The sequence below is a fragment of the Mchenga conophoros genome, linkage group LG22 (assembly GCF_057382185.1).
Source record: "Mchenga conophoros isolate Kocher_MC1m ecotype Shallow Benthic linkage group LG22, M_conophoros_male_GT1.1, whole genome shotgun sequence".
Lineage (NCBI taxonomy): Eukaryota > Metazoa > Chordata > Actinopteri > Cichliformes > Cichlidae > Mchenga > Mchenga conophoros.
The window spans coordinates 37,309,846-37,332,837 of record NC_140546.1 but is presented as its reverse complement, the minus strand read 5'-3'; the positions used below and the strand labels follow the sequence as shown (position 1 = coordinate 37,332,837).

At 44.8% G+C, this 22,992-nt stretch overlaps 3 protein-coding genes across 5 annotated transcripts; 2 read left to right on the top strand and 1 right to left on the bottom strand.

The window, feature by feature from the left end:
• Positions 1-291: 291 nt before the first annotated feature.
• Positions 292-15,497, top strand: LOC146549878 (ubiquitin-conjugating enzyme E2 E1-like). Of its 3 annotated transcripts, none has more exons than XM_085262496.1 (6): positions 292-377; positions 1,212-1,373; positions 1,578-1,628; positions 13,308-13,440; positions 13,746-13,893; positions 14,761-15,497. In XM_085262496.1, exons 2-6 carry the CDS (start codon positions 1,219-1,221, stop codon positions 14,856-14,858), a joined length of 585 nt encoding a protein of 194 aa, XP_085118622.1. In that variant the 5' UTR covers positions 292-377; positions 1,212-1,218; the 3' UTR covers positions 14,859-15,497. The 3 variants fall into 3 exon arrangements, with proteins under 3 accessions (XP_085118622.1, XP_085118624.1, XP_085118623.1); XM_085262498.1 differs by lacking the exon at positions 292-377 and adding an exon at positions 385-520; XM_085262497.1 differs by lacking the exon at positions 292-377 and adding an exon at positions 548-1,119.
• A 39-nt stretch (positions 15,498-15,536) lies between these two features.
• On the bottom strand, positions 15,537-19,664 carry nkiras1 (NFKB inhibitor interacting Ras-like 1). The gene is made up of 4 exons (XM_085262499.1): positions 19,550-19,664; positions 19,258-19,358; positions 18,785-19,026; positions 15,537-17,239 (listed from the first exon to the last, which is right to left on the bottom strand). Exons 2-4 carry the CDS (start codon positions 19,349-19,351, stop codon positions 16,997-16,999), a joined length of 579 nt encoding a protein of 192 aa, XP_085118625.1. The 5' UTR covers positions 19,352-19,358; positions 19,550-19,664; the 3' UTR covers positions 15,537-16,996.
• Positions 19,665-20,007: 343 nt separating this feature from the next.
• Positions 20,008-22,787, top strand: rpl15 (ribosomal protein L15). The gene is made up of 4 exons (XM_085262380.1): positions 20,008-20,134; positions 20,918-21,099; positions 21,197-21,333; positions 22,428-22,787. The coding sequence occupies exons 2-4, from the start codon at positions 20,928-20,930 to the stop codon at positions 22,731-22,733; spliced, it is 615 nt and encodes a 204-aa protein (XP_085118506.1). The 5' UTR covers positions 20,008-20,134; positions 20,918-20,927; the 3' UTR covers positions 22,734-22,787.
• The last annotated feature ends 205 nt before the right edge of the window (positions 22,788-22,992 follow it).

The following is a 22,992-nucleotide window of genomic DNA, read 5'->3' as shown; positions in this document are numbered from 1 at the left end:
GGGTCCCACTAGAATGGACCTATACAGTACTGTATGTTGTAAAGTGTGTGAATAAAATTATAATAATTAACAATACAACAACTTTTGTATCTTTATCGTCTTCATTTTAATATCATTTTTGAAAGGGTCATATAAGATATTATACTTTTAAGGATAAATATGCACTATCTTGTTCTTGTGCTGATGCCTTTTCGTGTGTTTTCTACAGTCATTGTGTGTGACCAATTATTCCCATGAGTTTAATGTGCTTTTATTTTGTAGACGTCGGCGGGAAGTTCCCGTTTCCGTACTGTAGCGCGTGAACCTGACGGCGGCGAGTGTAGTCAGGCGGCGGAGGGACACGCGCGTAGGCTTTGCACACACACACACAAAGAAAGGTATCTAACAGGAGATATTTGTGTAACGGCTCATAATATTGTAACACTGTGTGTCGCGTGTATGTTGCGGAGGGCGTTAGTCTGACAAATGCGCCCTTTAATCGTCAGAGGAGAGTTTAGGACTGTGTGCATCCTGTGGCTGGGTCAGTGTCGACGGATGTAGCTTTAAAATGCGAGGAAAAGCTTTGAGCGAACGGCGGGTTCTGTTTGTTTCTGTCTGACGTCGTAATGTGAGGCCTGAGAAGCAGCTCGACAGCCCGAAGGAGCTTCCTGACTCCTTTATCCGAAAGTTCCCCGCAGCTGAACATTGTTGCGGTGTAGCATCGGGGTTCGACTGCGACATCGCCCCGCCGATGCGTTTCTGCTTTTCCACTCACGGGTCGGTGTGAGGTGGTGTTTTGGTCCCTGGTGTTGACCAGAGCCGGGCCCAACTGCTCCATCAGATGTTTCCTTTGTCGCTGCCCAACGAGCTAAAAATAACAGGCAACATTAGCTCAGGCCGCAGAGGTTCCTCACACGGAGGATTTAAACTAGTCCAACCAGTTTACTCGGCCAGTGTCGCTCCAGGCCTGAGCCGTAATGTGATGGAGGCAGCCATGGCTGCACACTAGAGCTTTACAGTCCATAGATAGAAAACGCCAACCTGTTACAGTTAACGCGTGTATCCTACGAACATTTCAGTGCAGTTAGAGCTTGAACTCAGTGGCAGCCGTGGACGTGTTAGTGGACCGTGTCAGCTGTAGTAGGTGGATTTAATACGTCAGAGTCCTGCAGCAGCTCGAATAATTTCGTTTTATTATGAAATATCATTTTAAATGAATGTTCATTTCCCAGGCTCGGTATGTCGGATGAAGATTCCCGTGCCAGCACAAGCTCTTCCTCTTCTTCCTCTTCGACCCATCAGCAGCAACAGCAGGAGGCGAACCCCCCAAAGAAAAAGGACAGTAAAGCCAGCATGAGCAAAACCTCCAAACATCTGTCCACCAGTGCTAAGAGGTGAGTGCAGTGATGCTGGGTGGAGTAGAAGAGCGGCGCCTGTGATGTCACACAAGATAAGCTGGCAGCGTGGAAAGTTTGACGTGACTGTTGCAGGCGTGGGTTTGTGGTGATCTTTGCAGAGTAGCTTCGTTTCTGGTTATCGTCATTCCTCTTTGTGGACTTACAGTAACGCGTTTTACTGACTCCGATCTGATTTTGCAGAATTCAGAAGGAATTGGCTGACATCACCTTGGACCCTCCACCAAACTGCAGGTGAGTCGTTTGTAACACCTGGCTCTCTGACGTGTTTCTCGTGTTTTATCTTCTCGAATAAAGACTTTATGATCTGTCACAAGTTAGTTTTTCACTGCACAGAATTCTTTAGTCATGTTCATGTCGACGTCTGTGTGCGAGAGTGGAATAAAAATAAGACCTGTTTGTGGGCTAACAAATGATTGATGAGCACTTCCTAATTAGATCCTCTTTCTCAACTGTCTTATTTGTGGTCGTTGAACAAGAAAAACCAACTTCTAACCTCATGATTATGTCAGAATATCACTGGAAACGCTGAGGCATTTAAAAGGAAAATAAAATAACCAGCTACACTGAAAGCAGACTGTTTTCTAGCTGACTGGAGGGAAAAGCTGTCCAGGTGGAGGTCTTTATCTACATCTGCTCGGTGTACATCTGTGGAACCTTGAGGTTTGGAGGAACAGGCTCCTGGTGGGGATTCGGGTGTCCTGCTGGTGGAACAGCTTGTTTGCCAAATGTCAGACAGGTCTGGCAGGTTTGGCTGCAAAAGTGAATGATGAGCATGTGCTGCATGTGGCGCAGCTACTGGAAGTCTCCTGCTTTTATTTAACATCCTGTATGCTGCCGAGGAGTTTCAGTCAGCACACACCTGGCTTTGCAGAGCTTCCTTAAGTCTGTTTGTTAGGCATATCATCATGGGATGGATTCTTCTGTGCCGCTGAAGTGAAGCCGGTACAGGCTTTTGTTTTTGTTGACACAGTAAGTACTCCGAGCCGAGCCAGGGGTTGGAAGGTACGAGGCTCTGGCTGACTCGATGCTCCCGGCTTCTCCCAGCAGGTTATTGGCTGCAAAGTAGGAGGTGTGTGTGTGCGTGCGTGTGCGTGCGTGTGTGTGTGTGTGATCCTTGTACCCCTTGTTTGTTTGTTTTTCATACAAACCAAGTTATTACACATTATCATTTCAGTGCAGTGACTCATTGTTCTGCTTTCTTGGTTATGCGACTGATCATGACCTGTAGTTGGAGCTGTTGTAGGAGTGAAATCCTTTTACTCCCCTATTATCTGCAACATCAGTAAAGCTGTGTTGTATTCCTCTTCCTTATTCTCACTCTTCTTCCAGCATCTCTTGTAGAAATACTTTTTCGAACACCCGTCTTTATTGCTAAGCTGTTTTTATCCCTCAGCTGTAGTTGAAGTTGGTGTAAACCTGCAGTTCAGAGACAGAAGACATGACAAATACAAAAGCTTCTAACAGCAAATGTGGAACAGCTCACATCCAACACGCTGAACGTGTGCATAACAAGACCTCTTTACCCGCTGACCCTTAAACTATGTTTCCACTGTTCCTTTAATATCCAGAGAGCTCATCAAACTGGTTAGCCCACACTGGCACTTAACCAGTCTTTGTTCAGCCTGCACCAGTATCTCCTTTGCGCTTCAGCCGGTGAGTTGAGGATGTGATAAGCTTTTTATGGGATGGGGACTCTGCTGCGCGTCCAGGTGAACAACCTGGACAACCAAGTTTGTGAATGCTTTCAGCTCAGGTGTTTAAAATTGATACCACAGGTGCATCTACTAAAACTCTGGGGCGAGGTTGAATCCCAGCGAGCTTGACCTGGAGGTCAGAGGTGGCTAGGCAGTGATCAGTAATGTTCCCAGGCTCCTCCACAGGCTTCTTGGCTGTTCATCCTTCGATTTACTGCAGGTTCAGTGCTCAAGTTATTTATTTCGTTCTGTATAGAAATAAAGGGCCAAGCACGTCAAAGAGAACAAAACACGAAGAAGAAAATCTGAGGGGTGTTTAACATTCTCACCGTGCTCCTCAGATTAGCTTCTAATCTGCCACAATGCCGTCTTTGTTTTGACTGAGCTGCTGCTGTTCTCTCTTTATTTGTTTAGAAGATGGAAATGATTTAGAAACTTTTGTTTTTTCAGACAAAACTATTTAGTGACCTCAGCGACTGACACACCGAGTGAGCAAAATTAAGGTGTGTGCGTGTGTGCGCGTGCGCGTGTGTGCGCGCGCGTGCGTGTGTGTGTGTGCGTGTGTGTGTGTGTGCGTGTGTGTGTGTGTGCGTGTGTGTGTGCGTGTGTGTGTGTGTGTGTGTGTCCTCTCAGACTGAATGATTCTGTTCAGTTTCACAGTTTAAATAAACTCTGTTCGTGCACATCATGATCAGTAGGTTTGGGTTCTTCCTGCTTCATTTGGAATCTGCTCATCAGAGTAGGGCTGTTCCATGTAACCATATATATCACATGACGATATAAAAACATCTATCGTTTGTTTCGTGGTGTCACAAAATAAACTGTTTACAGCAATATATTTTCATGTTTTGATGTCACTGTAGTGGCTATATTAATTAGTTCTCTCTCTAATATTTAATATAACCACACTACGGACGGACAAGCGCCTGTTTTTATGCGTTGTCGTTAGCAACAACGACGGTAAAACAATCGCGTGTCCGCTTGTTTATGTTCCACATAAACCTTTCACAATAAAGCTCAAGATCCTGTTGAGACTTTTCAAAATAAACTGAATCACATGAAAGATGCAGATAATTTACGGATGAGAAGTAAAAAAAGAGCTGCCAGGTGCTAAAAAATAAAGCTTAGACTCAAACGTTAGAACTTCTCCCCGCAGCACGCCGTGTAATAAATACTCACAAAGAAAACGGCGCCGTTACAACTTATGTCTAAAAATGTGTCGTTTCATGCGTCGTTAAAACTCCAGCTACAGGACGCCCAGCTGGAAACACGTCACACAAGTCGAGCTGCCTGAGATTCACAGAATTGTTACATTTGTGTGATTTATATCGTTATCAGGACGGTAGATGTCTTATATCGGGACATGAGATTTTGGTCACATCGCACAGCCCTACATCAGAGTATGAGCCAGCTGTGCACTGCAGATGTTGCTCACATGCTGTTGAGTCACTTTGTCGTCTCATTTCTGTCAGAATTCGTCGGCACCCCGTTTCCACTCTTCAAATGGACATTGGAGAGAAGTCTTGTGACTAGTTTCCCTCGTCGTCAGCACTCCTCTGTTAACAATAAGACACTGACCACTGGGAGTGCTGCACACGCCCCCTTTTCCTTTACTACAGCCGTCACAGGCGCACTGCCTCCTGCTCTGTGCTGCTTTCATTCACTGTTTCATTGCTGTTTTTCTCCATGCTGCCTCTTTGATTTAGTGCTTGCTTCCCAATTCTCTTGTCTTGTGCTTGCAAACATCATATCTCCTCTTGGGATGTTGCCAGATTGCTGACGTTCCACAGTCAGTGCACAGGGAAGCTGAGGAATGTTTCAAGCTGTGTACAGTAGGGTAATCTGTGCTGCAGAGGTTTGGTAATGATTTATTTTAACATTTGCTGTGTCTTGTTGGTTCTCCTAATCACAGCTACAGAAACAGGCAGTTCCTAATGTGAGCCACATGCACACGAGCCCTGTTTAATAGCAGTGGCCACCTCGCTCCACGTGTCTGCAACAGTTTCTCTACAGCTATAAAGAAGCTCCCCAGTCTTTACACGTCCTTCACCTTTGACAGCCTCATAAAGCAGTGCTGAGCTGCTGCACATGGAGACTTTCACTTCCTCTAACCTGTCAGCAACTGATAGCTTCTTTGGACCAACATGTATGTGTGACGGATAATCTGAGCATTAAATATTAACCAGTTTAGAAGCCATATAAACACATCTGAGCATTTGGCAGCTTTTGTTCAGATACCTTTTGTTTTCCACGTGGAGACGGTCTGAGTGCTGCGAGTGACAGATGGGTTTAAGATGGAGGTGGGATTAAATGAGGGATTGACCCTGAGCACGTCATTGTTTGCAGGGGTGAAGGACAGGCTGACAATGAGGTCAGGCAGGACTCTCAGAAGGCTGTGATGCTTGTGGTCTGTAATGAGCAGAGAGCCGTACAGGCGGAGGCACGTGAGAGGGAGACGGTTAGAACAGCCAAGCTGCGAGCGAGTAGAGGAAGTGAAGGTGGGTTTAAAAAGCTGCGAAAGAGAAAGTTTACACGGTGGAGATGGCGAAGCTGGAAGTGGCAGAGCTGAAGATGCTAAGATCTACAGACTGAACAAGATTAGACTGAAGTGCTTAAGAGGGACGGCTCAGGTGGAGCATTTCAGAGACCCTGTTAGAGGTGACGTGGTTTGGACGTGTGCAGGGAGGGATGGTGGATGAATACGGAGCTCCATCCTCCCCTTGTTGATGGAAGGAAATGGATGGGACAGTTAATGAGTACACCTACAGTAAACAGGCACGTGGGGTTCTTTTTTGATTTATAGCCCGTGAAAGCGTTTTGGAGCCTGTGTGGGTTTGATGTACGTGTCTGGACGTTTTCCTCGGTTATTGATTTCCATTTTATTTGAGCCTAAAATAGAGTTTTTGTTTCTGGATGGATGATGTATCACTCTGGATCGTTTTCAGTGAGGCAGTGTCAGCGCTACAACATGAGATTCATAAAGCACTGAGAGAACATTTACAGGCTGATCCGTTAGATTCAATTGGAGGTTCTGTAAGGAGCGTGGAGCTGTTGCATTGCAGAGCGTTCTCACTCCCGAGGCGTAACATGTCGACGTTTTGTCACGTCCCGCGGCGTTCCTGAGGAACGCGAAAGGAGACCTTCGGCGTTCTTAGGGTACGCGGCGGGTTATGGCTGGAATCCAGTGCAATAGACATTCCAGCCCTGTATTCCAGCCCTAAACCTAACCTTATCCCTAGCCCTGACCATAACCTTATTCCTGACCTTAACCAGGACTTTAATGATGTTAAATAGCGTGTTTCTAAGCGATTTGAAGAAAAAGAGCGAACATGTGTAGATTCAGTCCAGAGGGTTCTCATATTTCCTCTGTTTTCCGCGGTCGTCATTTAGGAACGTGGTGGGTAGCCGAAAACGTAATATGGTGACGATTTGTCACCTAGCGTAAAATGTTACGCTTTGGGAGTGAGAACGGGTTGTGCATTGAGCCTCCTCTCTGCAGTCATTGGACTGTGTCAGTCAGGCAGCTTATTACAGTGTTTCTGAGAGAGCAAAGGTTTGAGTTGGAGCAGAATAAGAGGCTCATTCAAACATGAGCGTTGATTAATGTGGACTCTGTGCTGAGGCAGGAATATTGGGAAAAGGGAGCAGTCGTCAGCGTGGGCTTTGAGTGTGACAAGAAGGCTGTGTGCAGGGTAACGATGCCAGAGGACCACAGCCTGATACAGGATACACACTGATACTGAATCACTTCAGGGTTTATTGGAGGTTCATGTAATGCTATTCATTACCCAAATGTAAGTAATTACAGAGAGACCATCAGCCTTGCTCAGTATTTGTCTGGATGAATGAACTGCATTAGGGCTTCATCCTGCCACATGAAGCATCGTCCCTCCACACTTTTTGCTTTAAAGTCGGATCATCAGGTCATGAATTACCCCGTCCAGCTTTTCCTGTCCCAGTGTTGACAGTGTTGATATCATAATCCTGCCCTTTCTTCAGTTGTTATTGAGAGAGAAACGACATGCAGTGCTGTTAGTGCAGTGAAAGCAGTCTGTACCCAGGATGCTCTCAGCTGTGATCAGTGTTCGGCTTCATTTGTTTACACAAACAGACACTTGAGGTTGCAGAAATGCTGCGTGTGGACGCGCTCGCTAACACAGCCACTGTTGCATTTTTTCCAACAAAACAAATCGAGGTGCTGAGTCGGTTTTGCTCTGGAACCTTTGAACCATCCGCCGGATGTTTGTCATATGGGAACGTGGCCATAATAAGAGACTGTGCGTTGCATTTACTTTGTAAGACACACACACTGATGTGTCTTAGTTTCAGGGTTCGTACGGGTGCTTGAAATCCTTGAAAATGCTTGAATTTCAGATGTGGTGCTTAAAAGTGCTTGAAAGCGTAACTGCATTTCATTCTCCACAAATAACTGTCTCACTTTTTTTAATAGGTAGAGAAAAAAATGTAAAAGCAAAATGTCTCTGCCTGGGCTGCCTTGCACCTCTGTCTGTTTCAATATGTGACCCCGCCCCTCCCCTAACTGTGGGGATGAGTGCGCTAACATACCTGCAGCTGCTGTTTTAATGAGTGTTTGATGGAAAACAACAATGGCGGAGTTTGCGCTCTGCAGTCACATGATAGGTGAGTCCTAGTAAATAATTTCCCAGTACGTGTACGTTACACATGCTCATTTTTAACATTATGATGATTATTTTGCTGTCAAACCTGCTGGAGAAATGATTGAAGTGCACTGAGTGTGATGCAATGCGGCAGCGCTGTTATACAGTTAGTTATGGCCTGGACATTTATGGAATATGCTGTGAACTTAGCTAACATTACTTAGCAGTAGCAGTAATATGAGTTACTCAAGTGAAAGCTTTAAACATTAGCCCGTTACACAACTAGCCAACTTCAGGCTTTCTGATGAACCCTCTGGGGTCGACGGACGCAACATGTGGCATGTGGTTGTTTAGGAAGAGGGGGATTTTTAGGAGTGACACGGGCGAGAGACAGCGAGTGAAAGAAATGGAGAGCGAGTTTTGAAACATGATAGATTTGTGTTTGGAGTCAAGTTAGTGTGTTGTCTTGTGTAGTTAGTGTGTAGTGTGGTCGTTGTTTTGTTTTGTGTCAGTTCTACAAGTGAATGTCACAGTTGCTGTAAAAAAGCCACCAAAGGCAGATTGCAGTGTAAACGCTGCCTCCACATGGAAAACAAGTAAACAGTACCATAAAGCTTTGTTGTTTGCAAAACTTGTGCATATTTTTAAAAATGTACAAAATGTACAATTTCTATTTGATTCTTTAAACATGTTTGTGGTTTTTACAGTCAGAAATATCACTTTTTTCTACTCATGTTTTAAATTTTGTCTGAATGTAGATAAATTGTGCCGATACAGTTTGTCAAAATGAGAAAGTAACAGATTGGCAAGATAAACCGTTTTTAAAGGTGAAATATAGAGAACAAATCAAAAGTAGTTCACATTTTCACATCTTAATTTTTAAGTGAAATGTGCATTTTGAGTTTATACGTAAAAAGCTTGCTGGAAAAGCTTGAAAATGGACCTTGAAAGTGCTTACAAAGTGCTTGAATTTGACCCTGAAAAAGGCGTATGAACCCTGTAGTTTGTGATCCTGTTATTTTGCAGTCAGGGAAAACCCCTGTGCCACTCCATACGTTCATCCCATAGGTGATTTAAAAACAAGTTGTCAGTTCAGTCACACATCTGTCCGTCCTTCCTTCCTTCCTTCCTTCCTTCCTTCCTTCCTTCCTTCCTTCCAACAGTTAAGAGGAGATAAATTGATGAACCTGTGTCTGGGATCAGTTACATTCAGCCTGAACAGCTACTACTGCCTGATTTATTAATTTGATTTCACACAGTGTGGAGACACTTTAGTTTTTATAGATCGGGAGGTCATTGGTGTGCTGTGGATGTTTCCAGCATGTTGTCCTCTGCTCAGTGTTAAAGGTCAAAGAAAAACACGCAACAGCTGAAATGTTCTTGCATGTTGCAGAGGTCACCAGGGGAGGGCTCCCATATTGAAAGGAATGACAACAGTGATGCAGTATTATTGCCCACACGAAGCACTGAGTGGGCTTTATGTTCACAAAGAGGAGCTGCAGCCTCACCGGTACATTTAAGAAAGGCTGTGCAATGTATCGAATATACTCGCCGTATCACGATGGTTACTATGGCTTCCTCCTAACCATCGAGTATAGGTTACCATGGCAATATTAAGCTTCCTGCACGTCATTCACTGCGAGGCTTTTTCTTCTCCCAACGCTCTGAATGCATCAATTAACCCCCCTCCCAACCAGAAAGTGTTCTACCCTGCGCTGAGCACGCGTTTCTCAGTCTGGATTTTGATGTCGAACAAAATGCGACAATCTGCAAAATATGCTGTGAAAGTATTGCTGCAAAAGGGAGCAGCACCACGAAATTATTCCACCAGCTGAAAAGTCATGGACTGCAAAATGAAGACAGTTTTAAACATGTGAACGTCTCCCCACACACCAAAGAAACCTCTGAATAAACCAGCTGTGATACGAACTACGACTATCGCTGAGTCCATGTTATTGCTTATCAAATGTGAAGTATATTTGTGCTCTTCTTTTGCTGCTGGTTCAGTGAAGTTTGGTCGGAGCGTGACGAAACCTGCAGCTTTGGAATCTGTGCGAGCTCAGCTTTAAGACAACGTGCCGTTTGTTTGGCTGCATGAAGTCAAGAGTTCATGGCTTTGTTGTTTGTGTTTACATACGTGTTGCAAAACATGACTGCTCTTTAACTGTTTGGTGGTTGTAGAAATGGTTTATACGAGCTTTTAGCTGAGATTCTGAGGTTTCTGTGGTTACCACACATGTTGATATTTACATCAAAAACTTGACTTGATGGAGGCTCAAACTGCAGCTCACCCCCTCTGCCCCCAGGACTGCAGGTATTGGGGCTCAAGACATTATAACAAGTGCTCAGGGAGGGGCGGGGCCATCTGCTGTGAGAGAAGGAAGACAGGATAAAGACATGCTGTGGAAGAGAGACAGAGATTAATGACAGATATGATTCAATGCAGAGAGGTCTGTTAACACATAGTGAGGTAGAAACACCCAGTGCATCATGGGAATCCTCCAGCAGCCTATTGCAGCATAACTAAGGGAGGATTCAGGGTCACCTGGTCCAGCCCTAACTATATTCTTTAGCAAAAAGGAAAGTTTGAAGCCTAATCTTGAAAGTAGAGATAGTGTCTGTCTCCTGAATCCAAACTGGAAGCTGGTTCCACAGAAGAGGGGCCTGAAAACTGAAGGCTCTCCCTCCCATTCTACTTTTAAATACTCTAGGAACAACAAGTAGGCCTGCAGAGCGAGAGCGAAGTGCTCTAATAGGGTGATATGGTACTACAAGGTCATTAAGATAAGATGGGGCCTGATTATTTAAGACCTTGTATGTGAGCAGCAGGATTTTGAATTCTGGATTTAACAGGAAGCCAAAACAGGAGAAATCTGCTCTCTCTTTCTAGTCCCTGTCAGGACTCTTGCTGCAGCATTTTGGATCAGCTGAAGGCTTTTCAGCGAGTTTTTTGGACATCCTGATAATAATGAATTACAGTCGTCCAGCCTGGAAGTAATAAATGCATGAACTAGTTTTTCAGCGTCACTCTGAGACAGGATGTTTCTAACTTTAGAGATGTTGCGCAAATGGAAGAAAGCAGTCTTACATATTTGTTTAATATGTGCGTTGAAGGACATGTCCTGGTCAAAAATGACTCCAAGGTTCCTCACAGTGTTACTGGAGGCCAAGGTAATGCCATCCAGAGTAAGAATCTGCTTAGATACCATATTTCTAAGATATCTCGATATATATAAAGCCTAAAAATAGATCGTCCTTATATCGCCCAGCCCTAATAGGAAGTAATAGAATATCTGTTGTTGGCACAATCTGGATCTTGACTGATGCCTCGTGTCAGTTAAACTAGGATATTGATCTGGTCAGTTAAGTAGCAGAGGACGCTGTCAGTCAGTTTCAGTGTTAATGGAAATGACAACAGCTGCAACAATGAGACAGGAATGCTTGTACAGGTGGAGCCCACTGACATGCTTCCACTCCTCAGCTTTTGAATGTTTTTTCACTAGTTTCATATTTGGTCAGGGTCACTACTGGCAGCATGAGGCGATGCCCTGGAGAGGTTAGACATACAGGAACAAAGACAATCATTTGTGCAACCTTTGATTGGACAGCACGGGTGTCAGCTGGCTGAGTCAGAGACATGATTATTCAGTGACATACAATAACTCCTCCCGACATTTATTCATAACCAGCATGTATCAGACGTTAGCCATCAGTTAATACTGCAGCTTTCACCGATGGGTTTCAGTTTGTGTTGCTTGATAAATGCGTTGCTCTGCTCTGCCTTCACAGCAGTCATGCTGAAATATTGAGGCAGTGGGCCCTGATGCCAAACCAACGATGAGGTATGACAACAAGGGACAGTCCAACAGCAAATACTGCGTTACCTGTGCTGTGTTGTATTGCATACAAATGACGCCACAGCAGGTGCTCGTGGAAAAGAGGCAGCGGTGATCTGAGTGATTATGGGGGTGGCTGTAGCTCAGGAGGTAGAGCAGGTCATCTGCTGATTGGTGGCGTGAGCTGTCATGTTAAAGCAGACTTCTCTTTTTACCTGCACTCGCTGTCTCACCTGTCTCCTGTATATTTTCTGCCTTATAATCAGTCTGTGTGATTATAGCTGCAACGCTTCAGATGACGTCTGATTCCCTCGTTGCAAGTCAGACAAAAATGTCTTTTCATTTAAGAATGAAGCAAACATCAGCCTGCAGAATCATGCAAGAAGGCAAAAATGCTGCTCAGAGCTGATTTAGCTCTAAGAATATTTGACTCATTGCTTTACCTGTTCTTTCTTTAATAGCTTTGTTTTAGTTTGGAAGGAGGAGCGGCACATAAATGTCCGGCCCTTCATTGTCCTGTATCTGTCAGCACTACAGCACTGCCTGACATTTCTTTCTCCTGTCGCCACCAAGAACACAGACGCGGTGACGAGGTGCTGTTTGTGTCCCTGAAACCTGATGTGTGCGTCACATGATTTTAAAATAAAGCGCCTCGAGGCGACTTTTGTTGTGATTTGGCGCTATATAAATAAAATAGAATTGAAAATGACTGTGTGTCAATATTGGTTCATTTAAACATTCGTTTGTGTTTTGCGTGAAGTTTTCCATGAAACAAATCGTGTTTTTCTCCACGTTTGCGTCGAACGTCCTAATGAATGAAAAGGCAAACTGTGAGGTGTATCTGGTGTTACTCTGTCAGGCATCCAGTGATGTGAAAACACCGCCAGCGTTAACGTGTCTAACTAGCTGCTGTTGGATCCCATCTACTGCTCAGTCCTTGTGTTGTCTGCACAGCCATGTGAAGTCCATGTCCCAGTCTACTGATAGTGACTCATATGGTTGTAACGAGCAGTGATGTGGGGATTAAAAACAGGGCTTTTAGATGAAACAACACTTCCTGCGTGTCAGCCCAGTTGGAGCTGTCATTTTGAAAGTTACACAGTTGATGCCGAGTGTTTGTTCCAGCCTGTTGGTGTGTAACGAGGAACGACACTGTGTGATGGTTGGATATACTGATGCTTATACTGATGTTTCAGGTGTTTTCCAGGACCCGTGCATGACGGCTGTCATCTTACATCCTCTGCAAAAGCACCAGTGTACTTTTTTACGATGTGGAGATACCATTACTACCACAGTGCTGTGCATTTACGTTGCCTCGTGCAGGCAGAGACGAGCCCAGACATGCCCCCCCCCCCCCCCGACCATTTAATACACACCTTCACACCTTCTATAAGCCTTTAAACACACAGCACTAGTGTCAGAGGTTTGTTCCTGATGAGTGGAGAGACTGCAGTGTGGGCGTGCTCTGACTTCACTGTTAGAGTAGTGTTTGTAGAACTTCTTGTCTTTCAAGTGCCAGGAAGATGATGTTGTTGTGTGTGTGTCACATTTGGTGTATAAGAAAACTGATGCGAAGATGAACAAACATTTATGAAGGTGTGGGGTGTCTGAGTAACACACTGTGGTAAACTGTGCAGTGATACTGTTTTAGTTTCAAAGTAACCGTTTCATTTCATCCCCAGAGTGAAGACTGAAATAAAACCTCAGTGCTGAGCTTGTGTATCATTGAAGAACCACTAAGTACTTGTTTGTGTTCTCCAGCGCCGGCCCTAAAGGAGACAACATCTATGAGTGGAGGTCCACCATCCTGGGCCCTCCAGGCTCCGTGTACGAGGGGGGAGTGTTCTTCCTGGATATCGCCTTCACACCAGACTACCCCTTCAAACCACCCAAGGTGAAACTGAATGCTTGCTATTCAAAAGACATGAACGAATGTTTTATTTCAGATTGTTCACTAGAGGGCGCCTCTGTCCTGTGGAGAGTAGCTACATGAATTTTAGCAGCTTAACTAAGTTTCAGACCTCATGTGGAAACAGTTTAGCCTCATGTGTGACTCTTTTCAAAGAGTGTGTGGGGAGGGGGGGCATGTAGTGCTGGCCTTTAAACCCACGAGCTGCTGCTCTTCTGTAATGTTGACTCTTGAGTGACACTTGATTGTAACGAGCTGTATTTTTATGGAGTTTCTACCTGTGTGATCAGGTGACGTTCCGTACGAGGATCTACCACTGCAACATCAACAGTCAGGGCGTGATCTGTCTGGACATCCTGAAGGACAACTGGAGTCCCGCCCTCACCATCTCCAAGGTCCTACTGTCCATCTGCTCCCTGCTCACTGACTGCAACCCAGGTGAGAGCTTCACGTGCATACAAACTCTGTTAGACTTACAAAACCGAGATATCGAAGCGTGGATCAGATCCTGTCCAGATATCGACGAAGCCAGGGTCTTCACTGCAGTTGTAGCTTCTACTCTGACATGCAGCAGAGCGCTAACGTTGGCAGCAGAGTCATCAGTTTAGATGCATGTGCGGCTTGCTGCAGCTTTACCGTAGTCAAATGAATCAGCACGTCTGAAAAGCTCGACAGCAATGCTGTTTCTCTCAGCCGCATCAGGAAAGCTTCTCTTGTACTTAACATAATGTGCAGTTCCATGAATTTCAGTGTTTGGGTCCTGATACTCCACGGTGTGTTCAACAGCTGCCACATAAAAACTGAAAATAGGACCATTTTTGTGATCCAGCTTTAAAATGAATAAAGACCTTTTGTCATGTTGTTTTCATGCTTTATCCATGTAGGACTTCAAAGGAAGCTGTGGTACAATGTAACTGATCAGGTTAAACTCCTGTGGCGTGGTGGTGCAGTGGGAAGTACTGGTTTGACCCACAAGCAGATAAGACGTTGGGCTTCTACATCAGCCACGACGTGTAGCTTCAATGGTAGAATAAATGTGACCAGCTGTGAGCGCTCAGTAAGGCTGTATTTCAGACCAGTGCGTGTCCACGGTGAGCACTGTGGAGTGTCCTGGGCCAGAGGGGTTTTTTCTTCTACGTAACAACAAAAAAAACACACACGACATTCAGCCTGTGTGTGTTTGTGATGACCGGTTTCATCCCAAACAGGACTGTCACCCACACACAGCTCTGTGTACTTTGCTGTAGTTTTTCAGCCCAGCTGGAGGTGTGTAAATAAAGTAACGTGTTGTTGTTTTGTTGACAGCTGACCCTCTGGTTGGAAGCATCGCCACACAGTACACAACAAACAGACCTGAACACGACAGGATAGCCAAACAGTGGACCAAACGCTACGCCACATAGTGGCCCGAGCTGCTGCTGATTGGACGACCTGGGAGGAGGATTTGTTTTTTTAATCTTGGAACTGAAGTCTTCAATCCTGACATTATGTTGTTTATTGTATTAAGTTATCCTTTGGCCTGACTATAATCAGATCTGCCAGTAGCACATTTAGTGTCTCCTCTTTGAATAGTTTGCCCGTGCTTGACGATGGGCATTAATACTTAACTACTAGATGAAATGTGTCAGCATGATTCCCAGTCAGTGGTGTCAGTGTAAATTTCCACTTGTATTAAACTTCCAGTTAGTGTTGCGAGCTGCAGCCGTAGTTTACAGGCTGCACTTCTCAGTATTTGTGTGCTGCTGAGAATAAAGAGAAGCTAACGTTTACCAGCACCCATTTCTGCTTAAGCTCATTCACATATTGAAGTGACCGTCTGAAGGTTTTCTTACTTTGTCACAGCGAGCAGTCACTCAAACACTGGGATAACTGCGCTGGGACCCGAGGGCCGCTCTGGCGTTTGCTGCCACGCTCAGACTTAGAGAAAGTTGTTTCCACATGTAGACGTGTTTAGGTGGATGTTGGTTGTGGTTTGTGTTCTGTACCGATGAAGAGCAGCACTGTTTCTCCCTTTAAGGATTAAACATGACCAACCAAAGCGACCCACTTGTTTCCCATCATTTCAGGAGCTGATAACATGAAGGGGCTACATTTTATTCAGTGCATCCTCAGACTGTTACAGAGCAGAGTACATTAGCCAAGATATTTCACCTCTGTTCTACTAGCAGCACATTAAATGTTATTACTGTTAAAACACTTTCAGGACACGTCAGATCATCATTCATCACCATTTTCACAAGTAAAGGAATGAGGCTCAATAAAGTGACAAAAATAAATTAGTTAAAAATATTTCCTCTCAACAACGTCTACAGTTAGAAAGGCAAACACATCCCTGTCGGATTAAACCGACTGCACTCCTGCGTGTACAGGAAACATCACGAGTAAAGGCAGTACCATGACTATTATTGCTACCAGGCCATACTTGACCGCCGCAGTCGTATCAGAGGACAGGAAGGATGCGGCGTTCACACTGAATGGGAAACGACAGGTTTGTACTGGCCTCCTGTTTTTGAAGGGAGAACTCATATTAGTAATCTAATAACAACACGTCTGCTTAATGTGTAACGCTGGGGGTCAAACCCTCCCAAATCTTTGGTTCTCCATTGTTAAGATGGTTTGAACCTCCCCGTGTGATCACCTGTGCGCACGCAGCTTTTCAACGCCTGCTTCTCTACCAGGTTTGGGCCCTGACACCTCTCTAATATTTGGTTCAGTTAAAGTCACTGTCCACGTCAACAGGTACAGACGATAAAGGATCGATCCATCCAACAGAACATTTCATTTCCTGAAGTTCTTTCAAAGTTTTCTTCAGATCTGCTGTTTAACACTGATCTGTGAATCATTCAAGCATACAAAGGTGCCTAACTCAAAGGACGAACAAGTGTGACACTCATTCCTGGAAAAGAGCCGTCTGTGACCATAAACACCTGGATTACTTAGTTTCACTTCATAGTGGACACATAACCTGTTTAAAAATCTGATTATTCTAGCTCATTAGCTAACTACTTGCCAATCATGTTAGCCAATGAGGTGTGGTGTTACAGTGAGCTCCACCTCTCGCTGTCACCACCTTAGTTTCAAAATCCTGACAGCAAAGACACATCTACGGCTTCATCATGAGACTTGATGAAGTGGTGATGTCACAGAGGCGGCATCCATCTGTAGTTTCATCAACAGCAGGCACAATCCAAAACTTGGCAGACGTATGGTCATGATAAGCACGACAAACTGCAGTCAGAAGAAACGACTATTTAAATAAAAATACATAAAATTCTTCTGAGCTTGTACAGAGATGAGTGACCGCAGCAGCGCTGGAAGGATGTATAACCTACTGAATATTTCCAGCGTGCCGTTACCCTTAAAAAGTTAAAAAAGAAAAACTACATTCCTGTATCAGAGGAGTGCCTGTGTGACCACATCCTTCCTCCAGGGCTGTACTCGAAGCAGGCCATCAATTATGTCATCAAGCAAAAATCCCAAACGGTTAAACCGAAATCCCGTCCACAGCGTGCTGCTGGGAGTGAACGCAGGAAGGAGTGTGTCAGATGTCATTGGATGGGGACCCCTTGCTCTTACGTCCAGGCAGAGGGAAGGCCGACTTGCTCTGAGGCTGCGTGAGGCGGCTGGTGAGCTGGGTGAACGGTTCGATGAGCGAGGTGCGTTCAGTGACGCTCACCTCCCACAGCTTCACCTTCTCGCCTCGTGCCCACTGCTGTGCTGCCTCGTGCTCTACCTGACGACGCTCCCGCAGGTCTGTTTTGTTCCCCAGCACTATGACCATCACCTGCACCCAAAACAAAGCCACGTCACTTTTAAGTGATCTACATTTACACAGGAGAAAACACGAATACATGCAAGTGTGGAATTTTAGAGTCCAACGTCTCTGTAAAGTTTTTGTTTTTCCCAAATATCCGCCTGTCCGAGAATATTCTACACATTCAAGGGTTTTTTTAATCCAACATTATAGAAATATACTGAGGCTATCAAACTACGAAACATGTTTTTATCTCTATATATCAATACTGTGTCTACTCGCAGTCAGGAGGCTTCATGTTCGCTTCTTACTGCGTTTCAAACAGTCGATATAAAAGCTCACACCCGTGGTGTTCCCCCCCAGCTGCGACTGTGGACGCTCACTGGAGCTTTTCCCACACATGTCAAATCGTTTCTGGGCGAGATACCCAAATTGCACCCGATGCATCCATCAGTGTATGAGTCTGTGCTTAAAATGCATTTGTTTTAATGCTGCGTCGACCTCACACAGCGCAGGTGTTTCGAAACATCCTTGTCACATGACCACGGCTAACTAAGGTTTTGGTGCATTCCATCCCAGTTTGAACATCTGGCTGACCGACTGCTTTTAGGTTTGGTTGACAGTGTGCAGAACAAACCTGATGACACTGCAAAGTCACAGAAAGCTTAACAGTCAGCAGTAGCAGCGAAAACACCCACAGTGGAACTGCTCATGGCACTGTGGAGGTCCATAGACGCCTCACTGAGGCCTTTGTTTCAACAACGCGTGATCCACTAATTTAGTGATCAGAGATCAGGCTGTCAGAATGTGATGAGCGGTGAGGATGACTACAGCGAAGCTGAAACATAAGTCAGTTTAAAACTCAAATGCTAATGCTATCAGAGTTCAGGTTTGCAGCTTCCTCTGTGTCTAAACAAAATTCGGTCAGAGCAGATAACAAACTGAACTATGGAGAATAAAATGCCGTAATGTTAAATGTGTCAAAAAGGCTAACAGGCCCTGAACTCAAACTGCTGGAGCTGCCCTCTCCACCCGTGATATTGTAGCAACATAAAGTAGCTTCCCTAAGTGTTACACGTCGACTCCTTTCTCCACCTTTATCTTCCTGTTTAGGTCTGCTCTGTCTGTGGGTTGTTATTCGTGTACGCTGAGGTTCTCTTGGTGCTGCTGGTCATGTTTTTTGGAACAGCGACCTTATTATATGCATATCTTTAAAATGATACAAGTATTCACTTTTAAGAGCAAACATGTTTTATACTCATAAATGTATAGATTTGTCTATATAAAACCATTCAGATGATTTCTAGCAAGTTTTAAAGACACGTCCAAACATGTCTTATCTCTTTCTATTCTCCATAAGGTCCAGTTTACACTGTTTAGTACTACACTCACTGTAAAGCTGTACAGCTAAGAGGCGGAAACTAGAGCTGTTAAGAAATACTCTAAATGTAATTATATTATTTAACCAGGCAAAAACTAGACATCTGCTCACAGAAAAAGAACTTGTGAAGTTCTGGGATGATATGCCAGCAATCTGTGCAACGTTTGCCCGAGCAGACTTCAACCCAGCCTCACCTCTTTTTTATCTCTGGACTTATCTATTTCTTTCTTCAGAACGTCCACCCTCTTGAAAGACTCCAAGCTGTCAACACTGTAAACAAGCACAAAGCCATCTGCCACTGAGTAGTAGTGCTTAGGGAGGTCTTGTCCATCATTCAGTCCCTTGGTGTCATAGAGCCTGAGCTGTTCCTTGACACCTCGGTCGGTTTCCACAGAGGCCACATACACGTCCTCCTGTGTCTCGTTAGACTCTGACCCTGAAAGGTACAGACGAAAAATAAAAAGAGTTACTGAAACAGCAAATGAGGATCTTGGCAATGAAGCATTGGAATGCTCTCATACAGCATGATGTATCAACACCATGTAATATAAATATACCAAACAATTCATGTCCTGGAAGAATGTACGTATGCTATGCCAAATAAAGAGTGTTCAAAGCTTCGTCACAGAAACAAGTAACATCACGCCCCTGTACGTCCAGTCCTCACCTACACTGTGGTTTCCGTACAGCAGCTGTTCCAGAATAGCAGTTTTTCCCACAGCCGCCTGGCCGCACACCACAACTTTACAGCCTTTTCCCATGTCGAGTCTGTGACATCAAGACAGAAGGTCACGGTGTGTACAGAAACGCGTTAGAACCACAGTAACATCAAAACATCAACAGACATGTTCACCCTTAGCTTGTACCTAGCTGGCTAAAGCTAGCTATTGTTTAGCCAGCTAGCCGAAATACGAACACATATTTTTAAATTCTTTGTATGTTTGAGAAAAGTCGCTAACTTTAGTGAGGAAGATACGAGGCTTCCGTCAGGTCTGCAAGCGTAGAACCACGACCGGAGGATCCATTCTGCTGTGAGATTATAGAGCGACAGGTTCTGTCAGAGCGCATGCGCAGTTCACCATACGTCAGAGCCCTCGAAGATCACCAACTTTGCTCGCGTGTACGTTATTATTTATTTATTTATTTATTTATTTATTCATTTTATCTGTAGAAAATATGAAAGCTGATTAAAGACAAGTTAAAATTACATTTAAAAAAAAGTTTAGCGCATGTTATTAATGTTGACTTTGTAATTGACTCCTAATTAATATGCAGTTCGACGCAGTAAATTATGGCTCCGAATTTGTCTTTATGTTTACAAATATTTTTGCTTTATATTTGTAGGAATGAAATCACTGGAAACTGGACAATGAGCGCGTGTTTGATTCTGAAAATTACCACATAAGTGACAAACGCGAAAAGTCGAAGAGAAAAGAAGACCACATTTCCCAGGAGCACTGCGAAAAGCGGAAGTACGCTACTGCCGTTTTCCTTAAGGCATGCTGGGTACTTGCCCTCTCTCTTTCCGGCTAGTACGCCATCATGTAAGCGAGTTTTTCTGTGCTTGTGACCAAATAGTAATCCGTTAAAATCATCATGTATACCCGTTCATCTGTATCTGTGACTCGGGCTGTAGCTTAGTGCTTTGTTATCAATCTGTACTCTGTGACTATTTCGTGGAAAAAGGTTAAAGGCTTTGATTAGAATCCTGTGCTTTAGTGGCGTTCAGATGCTCTCTGTCTGGTAGCCAGGGACCGCTAACGTGTCGTTTCCACTGTGATTTATTTATAGAAATGTAGAGTTCTAGCGTTTGGATCACTGTCCCACGTACGCGTGCATTTCTGTGGAGTTATTTCTGTGGGTATTTATGCGACAAAGAGCCGGCCAACTGCGGTGTGCTGCTGTCGGCTATGCTAGCCTTGTATACAGCTTATGCTAAGCGTGGAGTGGCTACATCTGCTGTGTCGCTATTTCATTCTCTTCATGTGTCTGAATGTTTTTGGGGAAACCTGAAGCATGGACGTGTTTGCGTAGCCTTCATATTCTGAAGGTATCCAGTCCAGGTCACGTCCAGCCATGTGCCGTTTGAAATGTAGTAATACATGAATTTCTATTTAAAATGTGCCGAACTAATCTTGTAACTTGCCAACAGTTCAGTGATTTAAAGACTTGTTAGACCGTACCTGTTGGGCTCTTCAGCGTAGCTGCCGTAAACAGTGTTGCTCTGCTGAACTGTTGGTTGCACTGTAAAGGAAGGTAGCGCCTAATGAGCTTTTAATTAACAAGCTGACAAAAATGACTTGACCAAAGTTTCTTTTTCTTCTCAGATAAGTCAACATGGGGGCATATAAGTATATGCAGGAGCTATGGCGTAAGAAGCAGTCCGACGTGATGCGCTTCTTGCTCCGCGTCCGCTGCTGGCAGTACCGTCAGCTGTCCAACCTCCACCGTGCTCCCAGACCCACCAGGCCAGACAAGGCTCGCAGGCTGGGCTACAAGGCCAAGCAAGGTGAGTGCTGTGCCTGTGGTTGTTCGCCTCCACGTCTGTCACCTGTCATCATCTGTACCCGTTCGGGTAATTGCATATTTTTGTTCGATCGAAACAGGCTACGTGATCTACCGTATTCGTGTGCGCCGTGGAGGTCGTAAACGCCCCGTCCCCAAAGGTGCTACCTATGGCAAACCAGTGCATCATGGTGTCAACCAAATCAAGTTCGCCCGCAGCCTGCAGTCCATCGCTGAGGTACGTTCATACCTGCTGATCCAACCTTGGTTTCATGAAGCTACACCAAGCGTCAGATAGTTCAGTACTGAATGTGACATTGAGCATCATTAAGCCTGTTACTCATTTTATTACATTAATGTGAATATCGTGTTAGTAATATGAAAGGATGCCTTACTTTACTGCCCACAGTAGCTTAGTGTGATGGTGGATTAACAATGTTAAAGGTGTAGTTGCCACTCACACCCCAGCAAATAGTTTTCATCAGTGGTCGTATCTTGTGTTGAAACCTACAGAATGATGTGATCTGTGAAATGAAAAGTGTTTGGATTCCTGTTTGTTTGTTATAATATATTCTTGGCCAATATCCTGCACCCCTCAGCAGTCCTGTATAAATGTGCTGTGCAATGTTAGACGCTGCATTACTTTAGTATGTGCTCTCTGTCTTGATGTAAATGTGTGTACAATTTTCCTTATTGCAAAATTGTCCGCTTACAGATTGGACAGGTTCTCTGCAGAGTGTTAATGGAACACTAACTGCACTGGTCATGTTCATGCAGCTGGTGGGATGAGTGGGCACAGTGGGATTGACTTGACAAACATGGGCTTATCCACAATCTTTAATCACCACTTTAAAAAACGTGCATCTGTTTTTGGAAGAAGCAAGAATACTGCACGCTCTCTTGTGCAGCAGCTTTCATAACGTTATCACGTTTACCTGTGATGCTACACCTAGCTCTCTGACTGAAACTAACTTCACAGGATGTTGGTGTGGAATTTTCTGAAGGGGAAACATCCAGTGAACATGTCTGGCTGTGAAATGGGAAGTTGCAGTGGTTGGAAGTTATTTTTCCCAAATGAAGCTGTGGCGTTGGTGAGGTTTGAGGCCTGCACTCGTGCAGACGTCTTTCTCAGTGGTGAAGGCTGCTTGCTTTTGTTTTCCTGACGTGAGCACACAAAGGTTAGCGGTGTGACGAGTGGCTCGGGCAGGTCTGACATTGTCTGTGGGTTTTGAATATTGGATTCAAAGCTTGTTGCCAACAGGAGCTAGCAGATATTGAATGCTTTAGAATGTGATTACCCTGCTAAGACTAAACATGACTTTTATTTTGTAGGAGCGTGCTGGCCGTCACTGCGGTGCCCTGCGAGTGCTCAACTCTTACTGGGTGGGCGAGGACTCCACCTACAAGTTTTTCGAGGTGATCCTGGTCGATACCTTCCACAAGGCCATCAGACGCAACCCAGACACCCAGTGGCTCACAAGAGCGGTGCACAAGCACAGAGAGATGCGTGGCCTGACATCGGCGGGTAAGAAGAGCCGCGGCCTGGGTAAGGGCCACAAGTTCCACCTGACCATTGGAGGCTCCCGCCATGCAGCCTGGAAGAGGCGCAACACCCTGCAGCTGCACCGCTACCGTTAGAGCGTGCCAGCCATGCCTGTACATTTACAAAAATAAACAGCTCTTTTTATGGGGGTGATCTGTGTCGTTTCATTGTGTTTGTAGAACGTGAGCACGCTCTTTACTGATGCTCTTTCAAAGGGTTATCACGACAAGTCCTCGTGCCAGACCTGTGCAAGTGAAGACATTTACACTTTACTGGATTAGGAACAAGGTTATTTTAAAATAACTGGGAGCTTTCTGTACCTGTGGCACTCTGGAGAAAAATAATTCAGATGAG

What these genes read in the sequence shown, in the direction of transcription:
- LOC146549878 (XM_085262496.1), top strand. Translation starts at nt 1,219, where the DNA reads ATGTCGGATGAAGATTCCCGTGCCAGCACAAGCTCTTCCTCTTCTTCC. An exon ending in GACCCTCCACCAAACTGCAG is followed by an intron (nt 1,629 to 13,307) that starts GTGAGTCGTTTG and finishes TGTGTTCTCCAG; the next exon opens with CGCCGGCCCTAAAGGAGACA. An exon ending in ACCCCTTCAAACCACCCAAG is followed by an intron (nt 13,441 to 13,745) that starts GTGAAACTGAAT and finishes CTGTGTGATCAG; the next exon opens with GTGACGTTCCGTACGAGGAT.
- nkiras1 (XM_085262499.1), bottom strand. Translation starts at nt 19,351, where the DNA reads ATGGGAAAAGGCTGTAAAGTTGTGGTGTGCGGCCAGGCGGCTGTGGGA. An exon ending in GTACGGAAACCACAGTGTAG is followed by an intron (nt 19,027 to 19,257) that starts GTGAGGACTGGA and finishes TGTACCTTTCAG; the next exon opens with GGTCAGAGTCTAACGAGACA. An exon ending in AGTCCAGAGATAAAAAAGAG is followed by an intron (nt 17,240 to 18,784) that starts GTGAGGCTGGGT and finishes TTTTGGGTGCAG; the next exon opens with GTGATGGTCATAGTGCTGGG.
- rpl15 (XM_085262380.1), top strand. Translation starts at nt 20,928, where the DNA reads ATGGGGGCATATAAGTATATGCAGGAGCTATGGCGTAAGAAGCAGTCC. An exon ending in GGGCTACAAGGCCAAGCAAG is followed by an intron (nt 21,100 to 21,196) that starts GTGAGTGCTGTG and finishes CGATCGAAACAG; the next exon opens with GCTACGTGATCTACCGTATT. An exon ending in GCCTGCAGTCCATCGCTGAG is followed by an intron (nt 21,334 to 22,427) that starts GTACGTTCATAC and finishes TTTATTTTGTAG; the next exon opens with GAGCGTGCTGGCCGTCACTG.